Raw genomic sequence first — 17,919 nt, 5'->3', positions numbered from 1 at the left:
CTACCTGAACATGTTCGCATGCTGACAAATGCCAGGTGCACTATCCCTTCAGGACTCCTTTCGGCTCTTACCTCACTCCACCTTTATGGAACAGGCAATGTGCCAAGAAGGCAGATGTCAGAAAGGGAAATGAGGGGGAAGGTAGCAGAGAAATAACTGGACATGTTCACTGAAAACAGGAAAAACTACAATCAATGCTAACTTTATTCCTGCAGAGAAGCTGACGACTGGAAAGAAGAGGCCATCTATGTTGAAATTCTCAAACATCCCTTGAACTGGTTGACCATTTATCCGGAATGAGATGCTTGGGGCACTTAGATCCAAACAGCAGCTGATGACATCATCCGTTCTTAACAAATGCGGATTGGGAGAATTGACTGTCCGTGCAATACAGCCTATGGAAAAAAGGAAATACATTTCGAACAACTTGAGAGAGTCACATAGAAAAGGTTTCACTAAAACCTGAAAAATTTACTTAAAAAAAAAATAATGAGGTAAACAGATGGAGTACATGTGCCTGGATTCAGATACATCAATACTAGATTATCAAAGAATTAATAGTAAGATTGTAATAAAGTGCAGATATGCACCCAATGGCATCTGCAAAAACTATTTTAGTTATTGTGCTTAATGCATCTGGAAATAAATAATGGTCCCGTTTTAAGGCTCAAAAAACCTCATAAAACTGAAATTTTACTCCCATTTACACTACAATTCCAAATAGCAAAAAGTGGGTTAAAACCTGAAGGAGAAAAAATTACACCTTCTAAAAAAATGCCTACATTAGCTGGCCAGGGTCTTACCCAGGCTCTCTAAGGATGCTTCTGAGCCACTGACCAACAAAAGATCAGTATTTCTGACTTTCAGTGCTTGCTGCCAGTTTGGAAATAAAAGTCCTTCATCTCACTATTGAGCATCCAAATACCACAATCACAACAATAGGAGCTTGCATCAAAAATTCCTTCCCTTTATATTCTATGTAAATATTGTTTAATGTATACACTGAATGAACACAACTCCCCAGAACATTCATTGAAGATGCAACAATGCACGTCACACGCTTGCGTTAGAAATGTATATTATTTTGACTTTTGTTTCAGTTATCAAATTCTAAACGAAATATGAAGAGTGCTGAATACCTTAATCCTAAAAAAAAAAAAAAAAAGATCTTCTCTTCTATTATCAATGAGCCCATGATAGAGCGTGGAGTAAAATATATCAAAATGCTAATCTATAGTATGTCTCATCATCCAAGATAAACATAAATTTGTTTTTTGTAAAGTGATTTGAAGATGTAAAATCATGAATTATCATTATTAAGGGCCAGAGTGTTTTTACTTTGTGGAGTATTGTACTACTCAGCGTAAATAAAAGATCGCATAATCAAGCTCTAAAACAAAAAATAATAAAGATTAGTAAATACTTTTTCACCATATATGTGTCTGTTACTTTGCTCTGACTTCAATTAACCCTGGAATGTACCATTCTCCCCCCCCCAAAACCAATTTAAATAACACATCTCATTGTAGTACATATGAAATTCCTAATCCCCAAGAAAAGTCATCAACAGAAGAAATTGGAAGTAAGAAATAACACACTTCTGGCATTTCGTTTATCTATAATGTGAGATATAGGAAGAAATATGCAAGCGAAAAACCTATGGAAATGGATTCTAAAAATAAGACCTATAATTTTTGGAATATGTGGGGCAAATCAGAGTACGTATTAAGTACAGAACACCTACAGCTAAACTATATCACCCACGTAGGGTGTCAAAAAGGGCTAATGTGACCCTTAGTGACATAAACTGAGTAGTAAGTAATAGCAGAAAGGTGATTTGATCTCAGTATGCTTCATTGGTAAAACTGATATTAGAATACTACATACAGTTCTCATCAGAGGTGCAAGTGTAACCCATTCCTTACCAGTGGGGGGAGGGAGCAGATAACAGGAGGCACATGACCTCTCCACATGACCCTGCATGTGACTCCTCCCGGCCCCACTCCCAGCCTGAAGCCCCCACGATCCACCCTCCCCTTACCCTGGGAATAGGTGGGGCTCTGTCCTCCTCCCTCCCACTGGAGACTTCAGAACCACAGCGTCGAAAGGAGCAGAACGTGGGACTGCTGGGCGGCCCGAGGCCCGCAGCTCCTCCAGTGTGGCTGTACCACCCCAACCCTTCCACGCAGGGTCTCCTCCGTCTGTACAGCAGCTGTGCCAGAATATAGGGCTGGGGGCAGTACAGCTGCTGGCGTGAAGAGCTGTTGGTGTGGGGCCATCCGTTGGCCCCACTTTCTGCTCCTTTCCCCGCCTCAGTTCCTGAAAGAGCCCTGTGGTTCAAGGCTCTCCCGGGAACTGTAGCGGGGAAAGGAGCAGAAGGCCGGCAGCTCATCTGGTGGCTGTATCACTCCCCATCCCTGTCCTCCACCAGGGCTCCTGCTGTACAGACAAAGCTGGAGGAGACGCAGCTCCGTGGAAGGGCCCTGAATCACAGGGCTTTCCTGGGAACTACAGTGGGGAAAGGAGCAGAACATGGTGCCACTGGGCAGCCCCATGCCAGCAGCTCCTCCGGCACAACTGTACCGCCCCCAACCCTCTCACGCAGGCTCTCCTCCGTCTGTACAGCAGCCCCGCCGGAAGACAGGGTTGGACGTGGTACAGCTGCTCCTTTCCTTTTTACACAGAGAAGTACTTTTAAAATGTATGATACAAAAGTTTTCTTACTACATATTCAAACAAATTCAATATGCATCACATACAGAGATTGGATAGGCCGGTATGCTTACATAAGTTCCCATTGTCTGGCTTTAACTAAAATCAGTATCTCAAAGAAACCCTCCAAAAATCTATATGACTTAAATCTCTCATGTTGGTCTTATAACAACACAGAGGGATTAGAAATTCAGTCTACCACTGCGAGAATGCTTGTCAGACTTCATTTTCTGTACCTTTGAAGTTTTAAAGCAAAGCTTTGGAGTGCACTGTTTAAAAAAAAAAGCCTCAGGTGGAACCAAATTCCATCTATAAATTACATTGTTTTGAATAAAACCGTCTTTTAGATTAATCAACTTAAAAAAACCCAGGATGGAAATCTGATTCTGCATGTTACCCCAAATGGAATCCCCTCCTAGCATTCATCTACATACATGATTTATTTTGATGCTGCTAGATACCACAGACTTCCTGGAAATGGCTGTTCCACATCCCTTTATCGAGAAATTAAAAAATGCTTTACCTGACCACAGATGAAGACCATCAAATCCATAAGAATACAGGTCATCGCCAACACCATTTCCACCCCATTCTTCACCTCCCCCAGGGTAGGGTGAATAGCCCTCTGTTGAAGCCCAGCCCACTCGAAGATGAGTTGCTTCTGCTGTCACAAAGGGCTCCACGTAGTCCACCATAAGCTCATAGTACCATTTTCTGTATTGGGCGGAGCCTTCGCTGATCCCAAGGAAGATATTGGGTCTCATGCTTAAAACAAAGGGGAAAAATGGCTAGCCATAAAAACAGATCAGAAGAACATGTTACAGTAGTTAGACTTATTTTTCTCAGTTTGTGTTTACCACTTATTGTATGTCTTGTTTCATTAAAAGTGAAGAACAAAATTAAAGTTCCTCAAAATTTCTGGTGGAAAAGCTTCCCATACAGTTCAATCAAAATTGTAATTTCCAGCAATTAAACCAGCACAACTAATCAAATACCTGTAATAATACTTTGCACTTTTAAGTACAGTAGAATCTTGGGAATAGTGGTTGTTCGTAACTCTGAACAAAATATTATGGTGGTTCAGAAGTTCATTCATAGATTTTAAGGCCAGAAGGGACTCTTATGATCATCTAGTCTGACCTCCTCTGTAACACAGGCCATAGAACTTGACCCAATAATTTCATATCATGTCTATAAATTCTGTTTGAGCTAGAGCCTGTGGTGATGGGGTTTTTTTTGTTTTGTTTTGTTTTTTAAGGAAGGCATCCAATCTTGATTTTCAAAGTCTTTTTTAAAAAGTCTGTTATCACATTATCATCATTCACATTTTTATATTTACATTTTTCCTCCCAGTCAATGATTAAATAACTTACTTGCTGGGTATAGGACCCTTCACTTGAAAGGCCAAATTCTCTCCTGCACAAGCATATGCTCAGTGCAGGAATGGGGGTGTATCAGGGATCCATCTAGAGCACCCTTATTCTCAAGCTAACACTGCCCCAGAATTAACTTTAGGGTTGTTTTTACTTAAGACGGCTGGCTATCGTCCCTGTTCTAATTCTTATGGATATAATTTATCAAAGCCATAATATGCCAGTTAATGCGTTGTCTTCAGAAAAATTCACAGAGGATTCCTGTGGTGCGGTTAAATAGATTTTTCTCTTAATGACTGCAGATATCTTCTTAGCACAAGAACTCAAATTCCTTTTGCTTTGCTGATCTATATTTAAGTAAATATTTTTCATTTACCTGCTCACATGATTCACAAGGCGTGTCTGTAGAAGGAGATCTCTTCCTGGTAGGAGATTGTCACAGATTAGATGTTGATTAGACCGCACAGCTACTCCATGGCATACACAGAGAGAGCACAAGACATCTAAAACCTATAAAATAAATTAAGTTCTTTTCACTGTAATTTTCTTTTCATATTAGAACATTAATCATCAGCATGGACTACTGAAAGGAACTGTATTGATACCCCATCCCTTTGAATGAGATACACATTTTATACATTAAACCATTTGCAATTTCACTTTTACAGATAACATGCTTTTCTTATTCACTGCAGTTCAGCTATTCATAAAAGTATCTTGCGCACCTTATGGTTTCTTCCATGTTTGTCCAAAAGACAGATAATGGATTTAATATGTCCTTCCTTAATAATGTTTAGAGCTTCTGGACTTTCCACCAACACACAGTGCAAAACCTCCAGAATTCCTGAGAAAGTAAAAAATAGTAATCATGTATTGATTATATAATATCACTAGCTGAAAGCCTGTTCTATTGCCCCAGTGAAATCTGTAGAGTCATGTGATGCGGAAGTGACTGCTGGACAAAAATATTAGGCAACAAGCATATGAATGCAAAACATGTAAAAAATTTGATAATGTGCATGTGGCAACTTTGGTTCACTTCACCTAACTCAAACATACCAACCTCCCTTCCAGTTGTTTGGACCTGAAGCACCATTTCCCTGACTCCCCAACTCTCCAGCTGCTCTGGGGTTTCTCCTCTGCCCAGGTCCCAGTATCACAACTACCCAAATTCCTCCTCCCCCCGCCCACATCGTACTGCCCCAGACCCTCTCTCTCCTATGGGGTATTGCATGAAGGCAGGACTCAGTGACAGGGCAGGTCTGTATCCTCAGCCCCAGGGCTCTAGCACAGAGTTCTGCCAACATGGCCCCTTCTGAAGACTGTAGAAACAGAGAAGCTTTTTGAGTCATCACTAAAATCCTGTGATTTGTGATCAGTTTGTGAGAGCTGGCAACACTGCCTTCCCCTGGCTGCTTGGAGGGGACTCCCCTTACCCACCACTACTCCCAGGCTGGGGGAGCTGCTGTTCTACTCTCTCCATCTCCCATCCCCACCACTATCCTCTGTGCCCTCTCCTGCCCCCAAATAACAGCACCCCATTCCCCTGCAACATCATCAGCCTCCTGGTCCTCCCCAGCATCCCACTCCCCCTCATTATCCCCATTCACCTTTCACAGAGTCTCTACTGCTCCTCACTTTCCCTCTGTAGTACATCAATGATAGTGTGGCAGTCATTGTGTGTGTGTGGATGGCTTCAGTCCCATTGAAAACAGTGGGAGGAGGCACCCTACCTCATTAAGGGCAGCCTCATTTCCACATGCGGATAGACTGTAGGGAAACAGTGGGCACTTGCTGGCTTCAGGCCCATTGACCATAACAGGAGATGGGTAATCCACTGTCTGTCCAGTCACCCTCATACAACCAATAAAATTGCTGCATGCACGTCAGCTGTGAAGTAAGGGTGATAATTGGTTGATCTACTTCCAATATCACAAAGGTCTAGAACTCTCGGCATGGCGCAGATAAATACTTTATACCTGTGTGGTGTACGGTAATTCGTAAAGTCAAAGTGACTGAGAAATTAAAAAAATTGGACGGTAACAGACTGAAAGCCAGCTATGATTCAACCAGTTAATATTCTGAACAAAAGAGCGCTCAACCATGCTTGTAGCAGCTTCCATCACTTCACACTGACTTGGACAATTTAGGCTTCAGAGTGACAGAGTGACATCCCAGTAATCGTATTATATAGATTACTACAAATGGGCTTCACTGCACACTGCATTTCCCCAGTAATAGACAAAGTTTTAATATTGCTGCCTTCAACAGTATACAGTGAACAAATAAAATAAAAGAATATTATGTTGATATTGTTACTGGCAGGCTTAGCAGACAAGTGGATTTAGGGGAAAGGTTAACAGAACAGTAGTATATTGCAATTCACTTTGATCTCTGCAGATATATTTGATAATTATTGTTCACAAGCTTAAAATATGAGAGAAATCCTGGCCCCACTGAAGTCAATGGCAAAACTCCCACCAACTTCAAAAGGGCCAAGATTTCACCCTACGTATGTACTACATACATAACACACACACTCTCTCTCTCTCTGTGTTTATATTTCCCCTCAGGATAATATTGTCTGAAATATGTAAAAAATATATATGTATTTCAGTCACATTAACAATGCACTAAAACTGGAACTTTGAATCCTGCCCAATGCTGCAGGAGAGGCAGAGGTGGGATTCCTAACACAGTGACCCAGTGTATGTCACTGTTTTGGAGGGAACATTCTCACAGCCAGAGCAAAACATCCTGAAGCACTTCATACTCTCTGTGTATATCACAGCTAAACAGGGACTGAAAGCTGCTGTTGTTTAAGGAGCAAACAAATAGAATCAGCATGAAATTGAGACACACAAAGAACTAAGAACCACTAAATCACCTGCAGCCTCCCAATTAAATGTAATTATCATCCCAATAAACCAGCAGTCATTGTCATTACGAATCATTAGACTTAAATCGGTTCCCTACAATGGTGCAGTAAGACAAGATCCCATGTGTACTGGGTCCAGGCACCATTGCTTCAGGCGGCCTCCAAATTTGGCAGCCACAAGCATCACACATGCAGTTAATTGCTACCAACCGCTGCTGTTGCTGCCACCAGAAGAAACAAGTCACAGCAAAGAAAAGGAGGGCTGAGAAGCAGTTTTGACCTAGCAGTTACACAAGGTGCAGTGTTTGTCCTGTCATGTCTCTTGCGACCTTCTGCCTCTCCCACACCCCTTGTCTCCAAGAACACATCCTGACTCTCTGGGTGAGATACATGCTCCATGCCTTGCTCTTTTCCTGTAAGAGGGCAGTGGTAACACCACAGCATCTATTCCCTCTCTTCTATGGAAGGAAGTATCAGCCAGTACTTCTCTGCAACACTCACCTGCATTAGAGATGTCAGATCTTTCCTGTTAGTACATGGAGTGAAGGGAGGAATAAACCATCAACTACTACCTCAGAACCCAGAGCATCTATTACACCAAGCATCAGAGAGAAAAAGGACAGAAATCCCCCATCTTCTTGCAGATAGGAATGGAGGACATATTTGCTGACCTCCTAGAAACTAGAAATGAAGCATATTCTCATTCGCTAGTGTGTAAGGAAGAAGGGGAAATGCCTGCCACCACTCCTCCCTGCAGCTAAAAGGGCAGAGATACACTCTCACTCTTCTCAGCAGCTAGGATGAAGAATAGCAAAAACATCACTCCCATCAATCAGAACTCCTAACCCCACAAAGGTTGGGGTCCTCAGTGCACATGATAGACAGTGTGTAGTGAATGAGTTAGAGGACACTTGCTAAGGAATAAGGATAAAAATAAATACTGTTCATCTGACGTATTCATTACACTTCATCTGTCATGCACGCTGAGGTCCTGAAACAAATCCCATGCAAGTGAATGAGATTTTTAACACTGACTGCAGTGGGCCTAGGATCAGGCCCTGACTAAAGAAGAAATTATAGCATGTGACCATGACATTGAAGACTACAGCATGAGGGAGCAACTGAACAACTGTCCTCAGCATATAAAATCTAGAACAAGTTTCTGTCAAAACTCGGCAAGCTCGCTAGCGTTTGCCAGAGGGGTGTAGAGAGCTGTGACTTTATGAACATGTTTTTATTATTGAGTTCCAACTTACTCACAATAAAAACACAATCTGGACACACAAAAGAAGTATTCTTCAAGTGACAAAAGGTTTACTCTGATTTATTGATGTGAATTTTGTTGCTGTTGTGAGGAACAGAACATCCAGATGAGAGAAAAGAAGCAATTTAAAGCAAGGCTATTACACCAACCCTCCAGTAAGGATGGAGAGTGCAAAACAAATTGAATACAACATGCTGACATCTTTTAATGAGAAAAATAAATGCTTTGGTGGACAATTCAAGAAACAACAGAACATAGTCTGGCGTGCAATAAGCTGTTTGCGGGGACTCAAGGAATCTAAAAAATACTCTAAACTACCTAACAAAACAAAAAATAGCAAATATCTAAAGAGAACAAATCATGATAGGATTTACGGAATGCCACATTATGCAAAGTAATTAGTGTTTCTGAAAATAAAACGAAAAGAGGAAAAATTTAAATACAGCAGGCATGGAAAGAATTAATACTAATTAGTATATTTCAACTGACTTTAAAATGAACCCACTTGCATTAGCTAACCAACTTCTTCATGTATGAAACAAATATGGAATAATATAAGCATAATTCAGGAATCCATTATGATAAAGCTCTCTATAAAAATACCATAAAGTTCCCCTCTAAAGGAGTTGCAATAACTTCTCTAGAATGTTTGTATGGTTAAAGCTAAATAACTTAATGCTATTAATAGCTTTACTGTAGGAATAAGCCACAACAGGCATGTGTTGATAGGCTATTGATACATGCTTCTTTGTGACATATAAAATGGAAGTCCCAAAACCTCCGAGAAATCCATCAGTATCTAACTCCTGGTGTGGTTTATTGCTTTTAGAGAATGCTACAGTTTTAATTTTAAAATAAAACACTTTACATTAGTTTTATTGAGGGAAGATGTGTAGGTAGTGCAATATATCATGCTACTATGAAAAATAAATGCTAGTAGAAAGATAAAACAATTGCAAATAAATGATTATGGATACCTTTTATTCATTTTTTTTTAATAAAAAGGTTTTTTTGCTTCCACAGACTCCCAGCTCCACCAATTTATCCTCAATGAGCTAGGGCTGCTCTGTCTGTAGCAATCTATGGCGCAACAACCAATTTCAACTCATTTGATATTGAAAGCCCAGATTAGTTTATTCCACAATAAAATGTGAGCTAATAATTGTCACTGGGATTTTCACGGACTTCAGTGAGAACTGGATCAAGTCCATAGTGTCGCAATCCGTTGCACAGTTATGGCTATGTATGGCCACTTGTCGGTCCATGGCCATCTTGTCCTGTTAAAAGGACAAGGCAGCCTCCATCTTGGACCAGGTTCTTGTTGTATAGGAGAGGGCAGAGACTCAATCCTGCCCAGCAACACTGGCTGTGTATGCTGTCCTGGGTTTTTGTTTTTTTCTCTCTCCTGCTGGGCCATCTAAAGGTCAGGCTAGTTCTGTGTGTGAAGGCCTGATTCTGCCCAGCAACCTGTTTTTTTTGGGTCGGTCGTCTGGAGGTCAGGTTAATTCTGCCCAGAGACTCACTTTCCTGCTCTTTTTGGACCCAGTCATCTAAGGGTCAAGTTTGTTTACTTGTCAACTCCAGTGTGCCGTGTGCAAATCCTTCCGACGTGGGGTGGCAACAGCTCGAAGCCTGAAGGGAGGAGGGACCAGGGAGCCAATCAGATGCTGACACGAGGGAGTGAGACCTTTCTATAAAACTAGATTTCCCCCCAAAATTTGTGTGGAGCATCCGTGTGTTAGCTGAAGGACCTGATCACTCTTTCGGCCAGGGTCTCCTCCCGGTAAAGCACCCTCGTGTCGTATCGTTTGGATCCGTTGTCGTTTGGACCCGATCCCTGTCAGCTCGTCATGCTTCTGGTGTCTGTTCTGCTGGTCAGCTGCGCCTGGAGTGCGGTATTTGCTTTTTAATATCTGACAGTTAGCTTATTTAGCCTCTTACTTTTCCCCTCCCTAACTTGGTACCAAATATCTACTCAGGATATCAGGATTGTATTAGTGAGCTCAGAATTGCACAATTGTTTAGCTAGCTTGTATAATAGTTCTCGTTGTTATTCAATTGTTAATTGCAAACTGTTTATGTGTTTGAATCACTGCTCTGTCTTTGTCCAGAGTGAATGAATCTGGGAGCTGTCTCTACTTAGAGAGTAGCTGACCAAGGGGGTCCAGTCCCCGCGGTCTGAGTAACTGGAATCTGCCCAGCTGCAGCCGCAGCACACTCTGGGTTTACCCTCTGTGTGAAAGCAAGGGTGGCTGAGGCAGTGGCCCGTGGGTCTCTTTTCTGTGTTTGCACCGGGCACCGCCCTGACAAACCCGATTCCTATCTGTGTGATTGGTGTGTCTGCCTATTTGGTGTGGTGTGGTGAGCAGTATAAAGTGTATTATTACTGTGTTTTGGGGTGTGTTTGTACTTTTGATACCATCCCAGCCAAAGTTGCCTACTCCCCCGGCCCACGTTGTAATTATCCCCTAAATAAACGCAGCCACTTGGCTTTTCAGTGTTACCCTGGTCCTGCCTGTCTTTTCCTCACTCAATACCAAGCTTGAACGAACCCCCAGCTAATTCAGACACATAGTACTGCTGAACAGACAGCCAAGCTCACTGAATAGAGGAGGGTAAATCTTAGGGCCAAGAGCAACCACTCCGCTTAGAATGGAGTCCTAGTCAGTGCACTATTAAGCCTGGAAATTTCAAAGCACATAAGTCAGTACATTCCAACAGAGTATTAATTCGGACACATCTCACTGCCTCACTATAGTGTACATTTAACACCATGAACAGTAATCCAACAGTACTTCACACGTCATGAGATCCAGTATTACTAAGTTAGGGTTACTGTGGCAACCATAACTTTTGAATTTCCAGGCTTGTGTGATAGAACAACACTAAGATTATGGATTCAATCATAATATTTAGGGTTTATTTTCCAAGATTTTGGTTTGTTTTTAATATAGTAAAAAAAAGCCTATGCTGAAGAAGTAAACGATGTGGAAGGAGCAACTATTATCTCCTAGACTCCATTTCCAAACCAACCAGCCACCCCTCTATCTATTGCATGTTATCACTGTAGTAACTGAGCCCTGGGTATCAAACACAGAGAAAACCCTACAGATGCAGATGCTCTCCTGGCAGCCATATCCTCCCACGGACAAGTGCCCTGCATTCTTGGACAACACCTCTGAATGTGCAACTTGATCACACATTGATTGACATATACCTATTTGTTTATGGTAAACCAACTGGGCCTGTCCCTCTCTCCTTGGAGCTGCCTAACAGTGATCCAGTCAAGTAAAATGTGTTTACTGCTATGAGTTCCTCTAACAGAAACAATGGAAACAAAACATCACACAGATTTGAAACCAAAGATGTTTCTTCTTTTACATGATCTCTTCATCCACACAAGCAACAGTGGGATGTGGAGGGTTTTAATTATAAATGCTGGCAGGAGATTCTATCTTAGTGGGTCAACATGAAGTGGAAAAAGAAGCCTGAAGACTAGCAGATAATTTCAGTCAGATGCAGTAATCCCTAGTGTATGAAATTTGAGACACCAAGAATAAAAATAATTGTTTTTCATGTGTGTCTTTAAAAATGATTTCTCCCTTATTTACTCAAAAAATCATCTCTGCTGTTTCCTGGAGACCATCATTTAGAAGATTAACAGATTTTCAGTCATTTTCAGTTTGCACTTTACACGTTTATCCAGTATGCTACTGTTTCTTTAAAGTTTTACAAGGATTGGTTAATATCAGCTGGAGTTTATTCTAGAGTGAGACACTACACTTGTTTTAATTTATGCACTGAAGAGACAGAATATTTGCATTTTCTACTCTGTTTCTTCTGTGATGTCTCAGTGCTAAAAAGGTCCAATCCCAAACACCTTCTCACTCACACAAATTCTCATTTTATAATTTTGCTTCAGTAAAGAACTCCAGGTCAGGACAAAAATAAGGAATGGTTTCCCGGTACTGGTTTCTGTTTTCTTCAGTCCTGGTTTAATTTTTATCTAGTTTTAGCCTAGATATTTTTTTTACATACATGTTTGACTTACATAATCAGTTTCCAATTCTACAGCATTCAAGAATCTGAAAAAGTTTTAGAAACATTAATGAAGTAAGCTGCACAACACTCCCAAATGGCAGGTAAATAAGTATTATCATGGGGACACTGAGGCACAGAACAGTTACATGACCTTCCCATCATCCAAAGAAAATCACTGGCAGAGTGACTAAAGGCACTAGAAACTGCTGCCTCTCAGTCTTGCACTCTAACCACCAGTCCATAGTCCTAGCAGAAACACCCTCTTCCAGGGCTAATTGCCATCCAATGGAATTTTGCTAGCAGCATTATTTTGGATACAACAGGATTGTTTTTAGTATACAATTTTTCCATTTAAGACAATATTCAGACTAAAGATGGGACAGAATATGAAGGCTAGCTTATTAAGCAGTGTATGTCATCATAAGAACATGACACCAGCGCTCAATGATCTGCATTCCACACATGGAATTTAAGGTTTGTTTGTTTTTTAAATATCTATAAAGCTCTAAAATACTGGGTCGCAAGATGGACTGGAGTGCCCAAGGGGACAGTCTGTGACTCTATGGTAGGACTGTTACAGCGATCAGGAGTTCACATTTGTTACAGGGTTGGTGAAATCTAATTATAGAATGCACAACCAGTTTGGGGTGTCTGCTGTGATTTTGACCATCTTCCCTGAGGCTGGCTCTCATGATCATGAACCACTTCAGACAGCATGAAAGTTGGAATTTCTGTTTTTCCACTTTTCTATAAGTTTTAGAAGTATGATCAGGAGACTAAAAATTGGGTTTTCCAGGCTGGCTTCACCCTATATGTACAGATCATGTCCTTTATAAAAAGGTTTTTTTTATGTTTTTCTGGGGCTTTTCGGTAGGTTAGCTATTTTGTATGCACAATAAGGTCAGTTCAGATATAAGATGCTGTGTTTCATTTTAGCTGGTCACTTTCCTTAACAGAAGGCTGTGAAATCATAAAGCATGCATCTTATAGCACTGTAGGACAGAGGTTCTTAAACGGGGTGGCACAGAATATATTTAGGAGTGAGGGACAAACTTTAGGGAAAAAATTATATTATGCACATTCTGAGTTAGGTTGCCAGAGAGTGGCGGCTGCTGGCCGGGCGCCCCACTCTGAAGGCAGCACCACCACTGGCAGCAGTGGAGAAGTAAGGGTGGCATGGTATGGTATTACCACTCTGACTTCTCCGCTGCTGCTGGCAGCAGCCCTGACTTCAGAGCTGGGCACCCAGCCAGCAGCTGCCGCTCTCCCCTCTGCCTTCAGAGTTGGACAGCCAGAGAGTGGTGGCTGCTAGCCAGGAGCCCGAGAGAGCAGCATGGGTGTAAACCACTACAGACACAAAGAAAGTGGACGCGATGAAATAAGCTTGAGAACCATTGCTGTAGGACACACAGATCCATACACTCCACATCTCACACAAAGTCTGTTAAAGATAAATATTTGTCTGAAAGTGAAATTAACTTCTTTTCAGTTTTAAAGATTTCGATTACTTGTATTCCAGCCAAATTCTGTCTCATATCTACTTGGCTCCTCAAACTACATCCAGTAAGCCCGAGGGAATATAAATTACATATGGAAGTTTTAATATGACTTTTATATCATTTTTTTAAACTGAGAAGAAAGAATCTAAATGGTTTATCTTTAATTTGATTTTCAGCTCAAAACTCAAAGGCCAATTAGGATTCTAAGTGAGAGATTTGAGAATGACCTACTTCACATAGATATCTTAAATCTGGGGATAGCTAACATTAAAGTTTCCTAGCTTTCTAAATCATGATGGCACCAGCTTGTGATTTATAGATATTTACAAATTATTGCTAATCAGAACAAGATTAAAATATTTTATATATTGACAGATTTTCAAAAAATACTGTTTCTTATTATGAGAGATAGGAACACATTCTGTTAATCTTATTCACATGAACAAGTTTATTGTCTACCATGCAAATATGCAAATAAGCAAGCACAATTTTGCCCAAAGTGTAAGTCATTCTTAATAAGGAGACTGAAATGTAGAACTAAACAAAGCCAGGGTGATCTTGGCTCTGCAAAATCTCAACAGATACTCTTTTCCCCCCCCACAACCAAAATCAAAACAAGGGGTGATCTAAAACTGGATCCTCATTCTATTTAAACTCTAAAGTTTAGACAAATTATTCTGATTCCAGACTCTCTTTTCTGATAGTGTTTTGCCAAGTAAGGTGTTGTGGTGTTTTAAGTGTTACTGTTGTTATAATCGAACCGTCTGACATGAGAGAGGACAGACAATTCTATTTTAGAAAAGTTGCCTGATTTCCAGGCAGAAATGATCACATTCCCCTGACATATTTTCTAAGTGGTTTACTTGAAGAACAAAGAGTCCACGCTCGATTATAATTGACCTCAAATAGCTTCTTTCTTCTGAAATTTCCTTTGTAATGCAGTTGGGATTCAGATAGAAGTGCTGAAAGTGGCTTAAGTTTCAATTAGGTGAGCGAGAATACATCAGGGAATCACTGGAAATGTATTTATTATGGTCCCAAATGGTTTTATGCTATCATTTCATGTAGTGGTGCTTATAATGGGAATATTAACAGATTACCACCTGTGATGTTAGAAATGGTATTTTGTAGCCTAACTACTCTCCATTGAAAGGTATCACTGAAGAAATGGATGTTCTGCTTAGAACCATACACATCTTCAAGTCCTGTGTTCTTCTTCACACAGCGCACAGTCAACTTGTGGAACTCCTTGCCTGAGGAGGCTGTGAAGGCTAGGACTATAACAGCGTTAAAAGAGAACTGGATAAATTCATGGAGGTTAAGTCTGTTAATGGATATTAGCCAGGATGGGTAAGGAAAGATGTCCCTAGCCTCTGTTTGTCAGAGGGTGGAGATGAGCGGCAGGAGAGAGATCAATTGATCATTGCCTGTTGAGTTCACTCCCTCTGGGGCACCTGGCATTGGCCACTGTCGGTAGACAGGATACTGAGCTACGTGGACCTTTGGTCTGACCCAGTACAGCCAGTCTTATGTTCTTATTTTCACTGGAAGAAATTCAAGAAAACATTCACTCCAGGAACATAACTTAGAAAATTTCCATAGTGAAGCTGAAGTAAATTTCAATCTGTCCAAGAGAAATTGCTATTTTTCCTTTACATATGGTACTTTAGAAAAATAAATTGATTATTTTAGTGGAATACCTCATGTAATTATACTTTGGTTAAAAGATATAATTTCAAGAATCATTTATTCATTTTGTATACATATCATTACAAAGCATGCGGTATGTATACTTTCTGGCACACTCCAACAAACAAAGCTTAAAGTTAAGCACAGAAGTCCCTTTAATTTCAATCAAACTATTAACATGCTGAAAATTAAGCATATGCTTAATTGTCTCAGAGGTCAGAGCTCTTGGCAACTTGCAGAATTGAGCCCCAGACATTATTCAGGAAAGCTCAAACGTGAGAGTGAATTTGCAGATCATGTTGGAATCAGGCAGCCCGAACTAAAGTAACCTACTTTTTATAATTTTATAAGACCAATTCAGAACAACCTGCATCCAAACTCTTGTACCACAAATAACAATCTTCAAGACTTCTGTGGCCTAGCACAGAAGCTGGATGCATTTGATTGACTGATTGAAGGTGGGATTTTCAAAAGCACCTAAGTGATTTAGGAGTACAAGTCCCACTGAAAGTCTATTAGGTGTTTCTGAAAATCTCACCCTTAAACTTTTATACCGTGCTTATCACTAGCTCCAAGCATATCATAAAAGCACAAAAGTTAACATTTTAAAAACAAAGATTTCAAAAATCTTTCCAGCCTCTAATAAGCTCCTCAATAGAATGAGCCTCATTATGCAACAGAATTGCACAGGCAACTTTCTAATAAAGTCTCCTTTACAATTTATAATATACATCTGACCCTTTACTACATTACCATAAATATGAATTTTCAAAGCTAAATTTTCAAAAGTGGCTAGTGATCTTGGATCACAAAAACATGATTGGAGAGTGTCCAACTTGAGATAAATTAAAGGGACCCGATAGGTGTCAGATACTCAGGCCCCTTTAAGGGGATTCAAGTTGTTAGGTTAGTTCTCATACTGTCTTTTGGTCACCGAAACAGCCACCAAATGCATTGTGTGTCTTCTGATGTCCTGTCCTGAGCCAAATCTGGTATGTTACTAGGTAGGATGCCTGAGAGACACAGGTGTCCATTGATGACATCCAATGATTGTGGTTTAGGTCTTACGAGCGAATGGGGGATTCAGTGGGATTCAAACTGGACTCACCTCCCCACAAAAAAAAAATCAAGGGACCCAAAATCCTAACTTGTTTCTGAAAATCATAATCCCAGTATGTTACATAAAATGTGAAACAATCTTATAAAATTATTGCATTGTTGACTATTCAAAAATGCTTTCAAAAGAACAAATTGGCACTCAAATTCTATGCAATTTCTAAGTTGTGACAATATTTCCTGAAGGTGGAACATAGCTGGAAAGGGATCTTAACTATGGCTCTGTCAATTTTTAAATGATTGATTTTCTTTTCACCTCAAGTCTCAGACTCAAGTGTTCATGAAAGCAAGGCGCTGAAAGCACCAACCCAATAAGTATCCCCAAAATGGTGCCAACAACTTCCATCTTGTGGAAGTTCCACAAGTTCCAACTTCCAACATCTCCTACATATAAAGGACCTTGTCTTCCTTATGTGAAAACACCCATATTCTTCCAGTACTGCCAGCTCCAGTGAAGTTCTCCAACCCTTAACTGTAGCATCCCTCCACTGGGCATCAGCGCTCTGGGGAGCTACCTGTGCCCAGGCTGCAGCACAGACACAACAGTGCATCCTTAGCTCCATATATAGTTGCTACCTCAAATCCCCAGCTGACCAAAGAGGAGTGCCATGAAGAGCCAGGAGCCCAGCCATATAGGGGCTAGGTGAAATCAGCATTGCTGTGGGGGCAGCAGGCAAGTGTGGATGGAGACAGGTGTATATTAGCATTTGTGCTCCCCTCACCATGCTGCACGTTCAGATCTCCTGCCAGAACAGGATCTCTGTGTAGAAAGAGAGAGTGGAAGTCAGAGAGGGAAGGAACTGACATGTCGGGGGCAGGAACCGTCACAGTGGGGCTCTGTGCAGGGATGCACGTGAGAGGGAGGGTCAGCATTGGTGCCCTGGAAAATAGGTAAGAATTATTTTAAAATTATTAGGAGTAGGGGCAAACCTGACATCAGAAATGCACATTCCCAGCAAGGTCAGTGGTTCTTATGATATTTTAACCCTAAAATGGAGTGATGATGATACAAAAAGTCTTATTTTTTCCCATGAGGATATCGCCACTGTCCATTACCAGAAATAACCCCTGAAAAAGCTGTTTTCAAGATTTTGAGCCAGCTGTTCTCAGGGTGCAGTGGGATCAATGTAGGCAGATTTAGATTAGAGCTGTTAGGGACGAAGGTTGTCTTTTGCTATATCTGTAAAGTGTCCAGCACAAAGGAGCCCTGAACATAAATGGCACTGTGAATCAGAGAATCACAGAACTGTAGGACTGGAGGGGACCTTGAGAGGTCAACTAGTCCAGGCTCCTGCACTCATGGCAGGACTAAGTATTACCTAGACCATCCCTGACAGGTGTTTGTCT

General features: G+C 40.9%; 1 protein-coding gene across 1 annotated transcript in view; it reads right to left on the bottom strand.

The window, feature by feature from the left end:
- The window catches only part of RYR2 (ryanodine receptor 2), a gene marked incomplete at its 5' end in the record, with an annotated part of 534,914 nt that overhangs the window by 334,469 nt on the left and 182,526 nt on the right, over positions 1 to 17,919 (bottom strand). Inside the window, 4 exons of the mRNA XM_045010317.1 lie at positions 203 to 395; positions 3,236 to 3,477; positions 4,462 to 4,595; positions 4,811 to 4,929. Coding sequence (XP_044866252.1) covers positions 203 to 395; positions 3,236 to 3,477; positions 4,462 to 4,595; positions 4,811 to 4,929 — 688 coding nt within the window. The remainder of the gene's footprint in view (positions 1 to 202; positions 396 to 3,235; positions 3,478 to 4,461; positions 4,596 to 4,810; positions 4,930 to 17,919) is intronic.

Source organism: Mauremys mutica, chromosome 3, assembly GCF_020497125.1.
Source record: "Mauremys mutica isolate MM-2020 ecotype Southern chromosome 3, ASM2049712v1, whole genome shotgun sequence".
Classification (NCBI taxonomy): Eukaryota; Metazoa; Chordata; order Testudines; family Geoemydidae; genus Mauremys; species Mauremys mutica.
The sequence above is the reverse complement of the archived record's forward strand: the minus strand, read 5'-3'. Positions and strand labels throughout refer to the sequence as shown.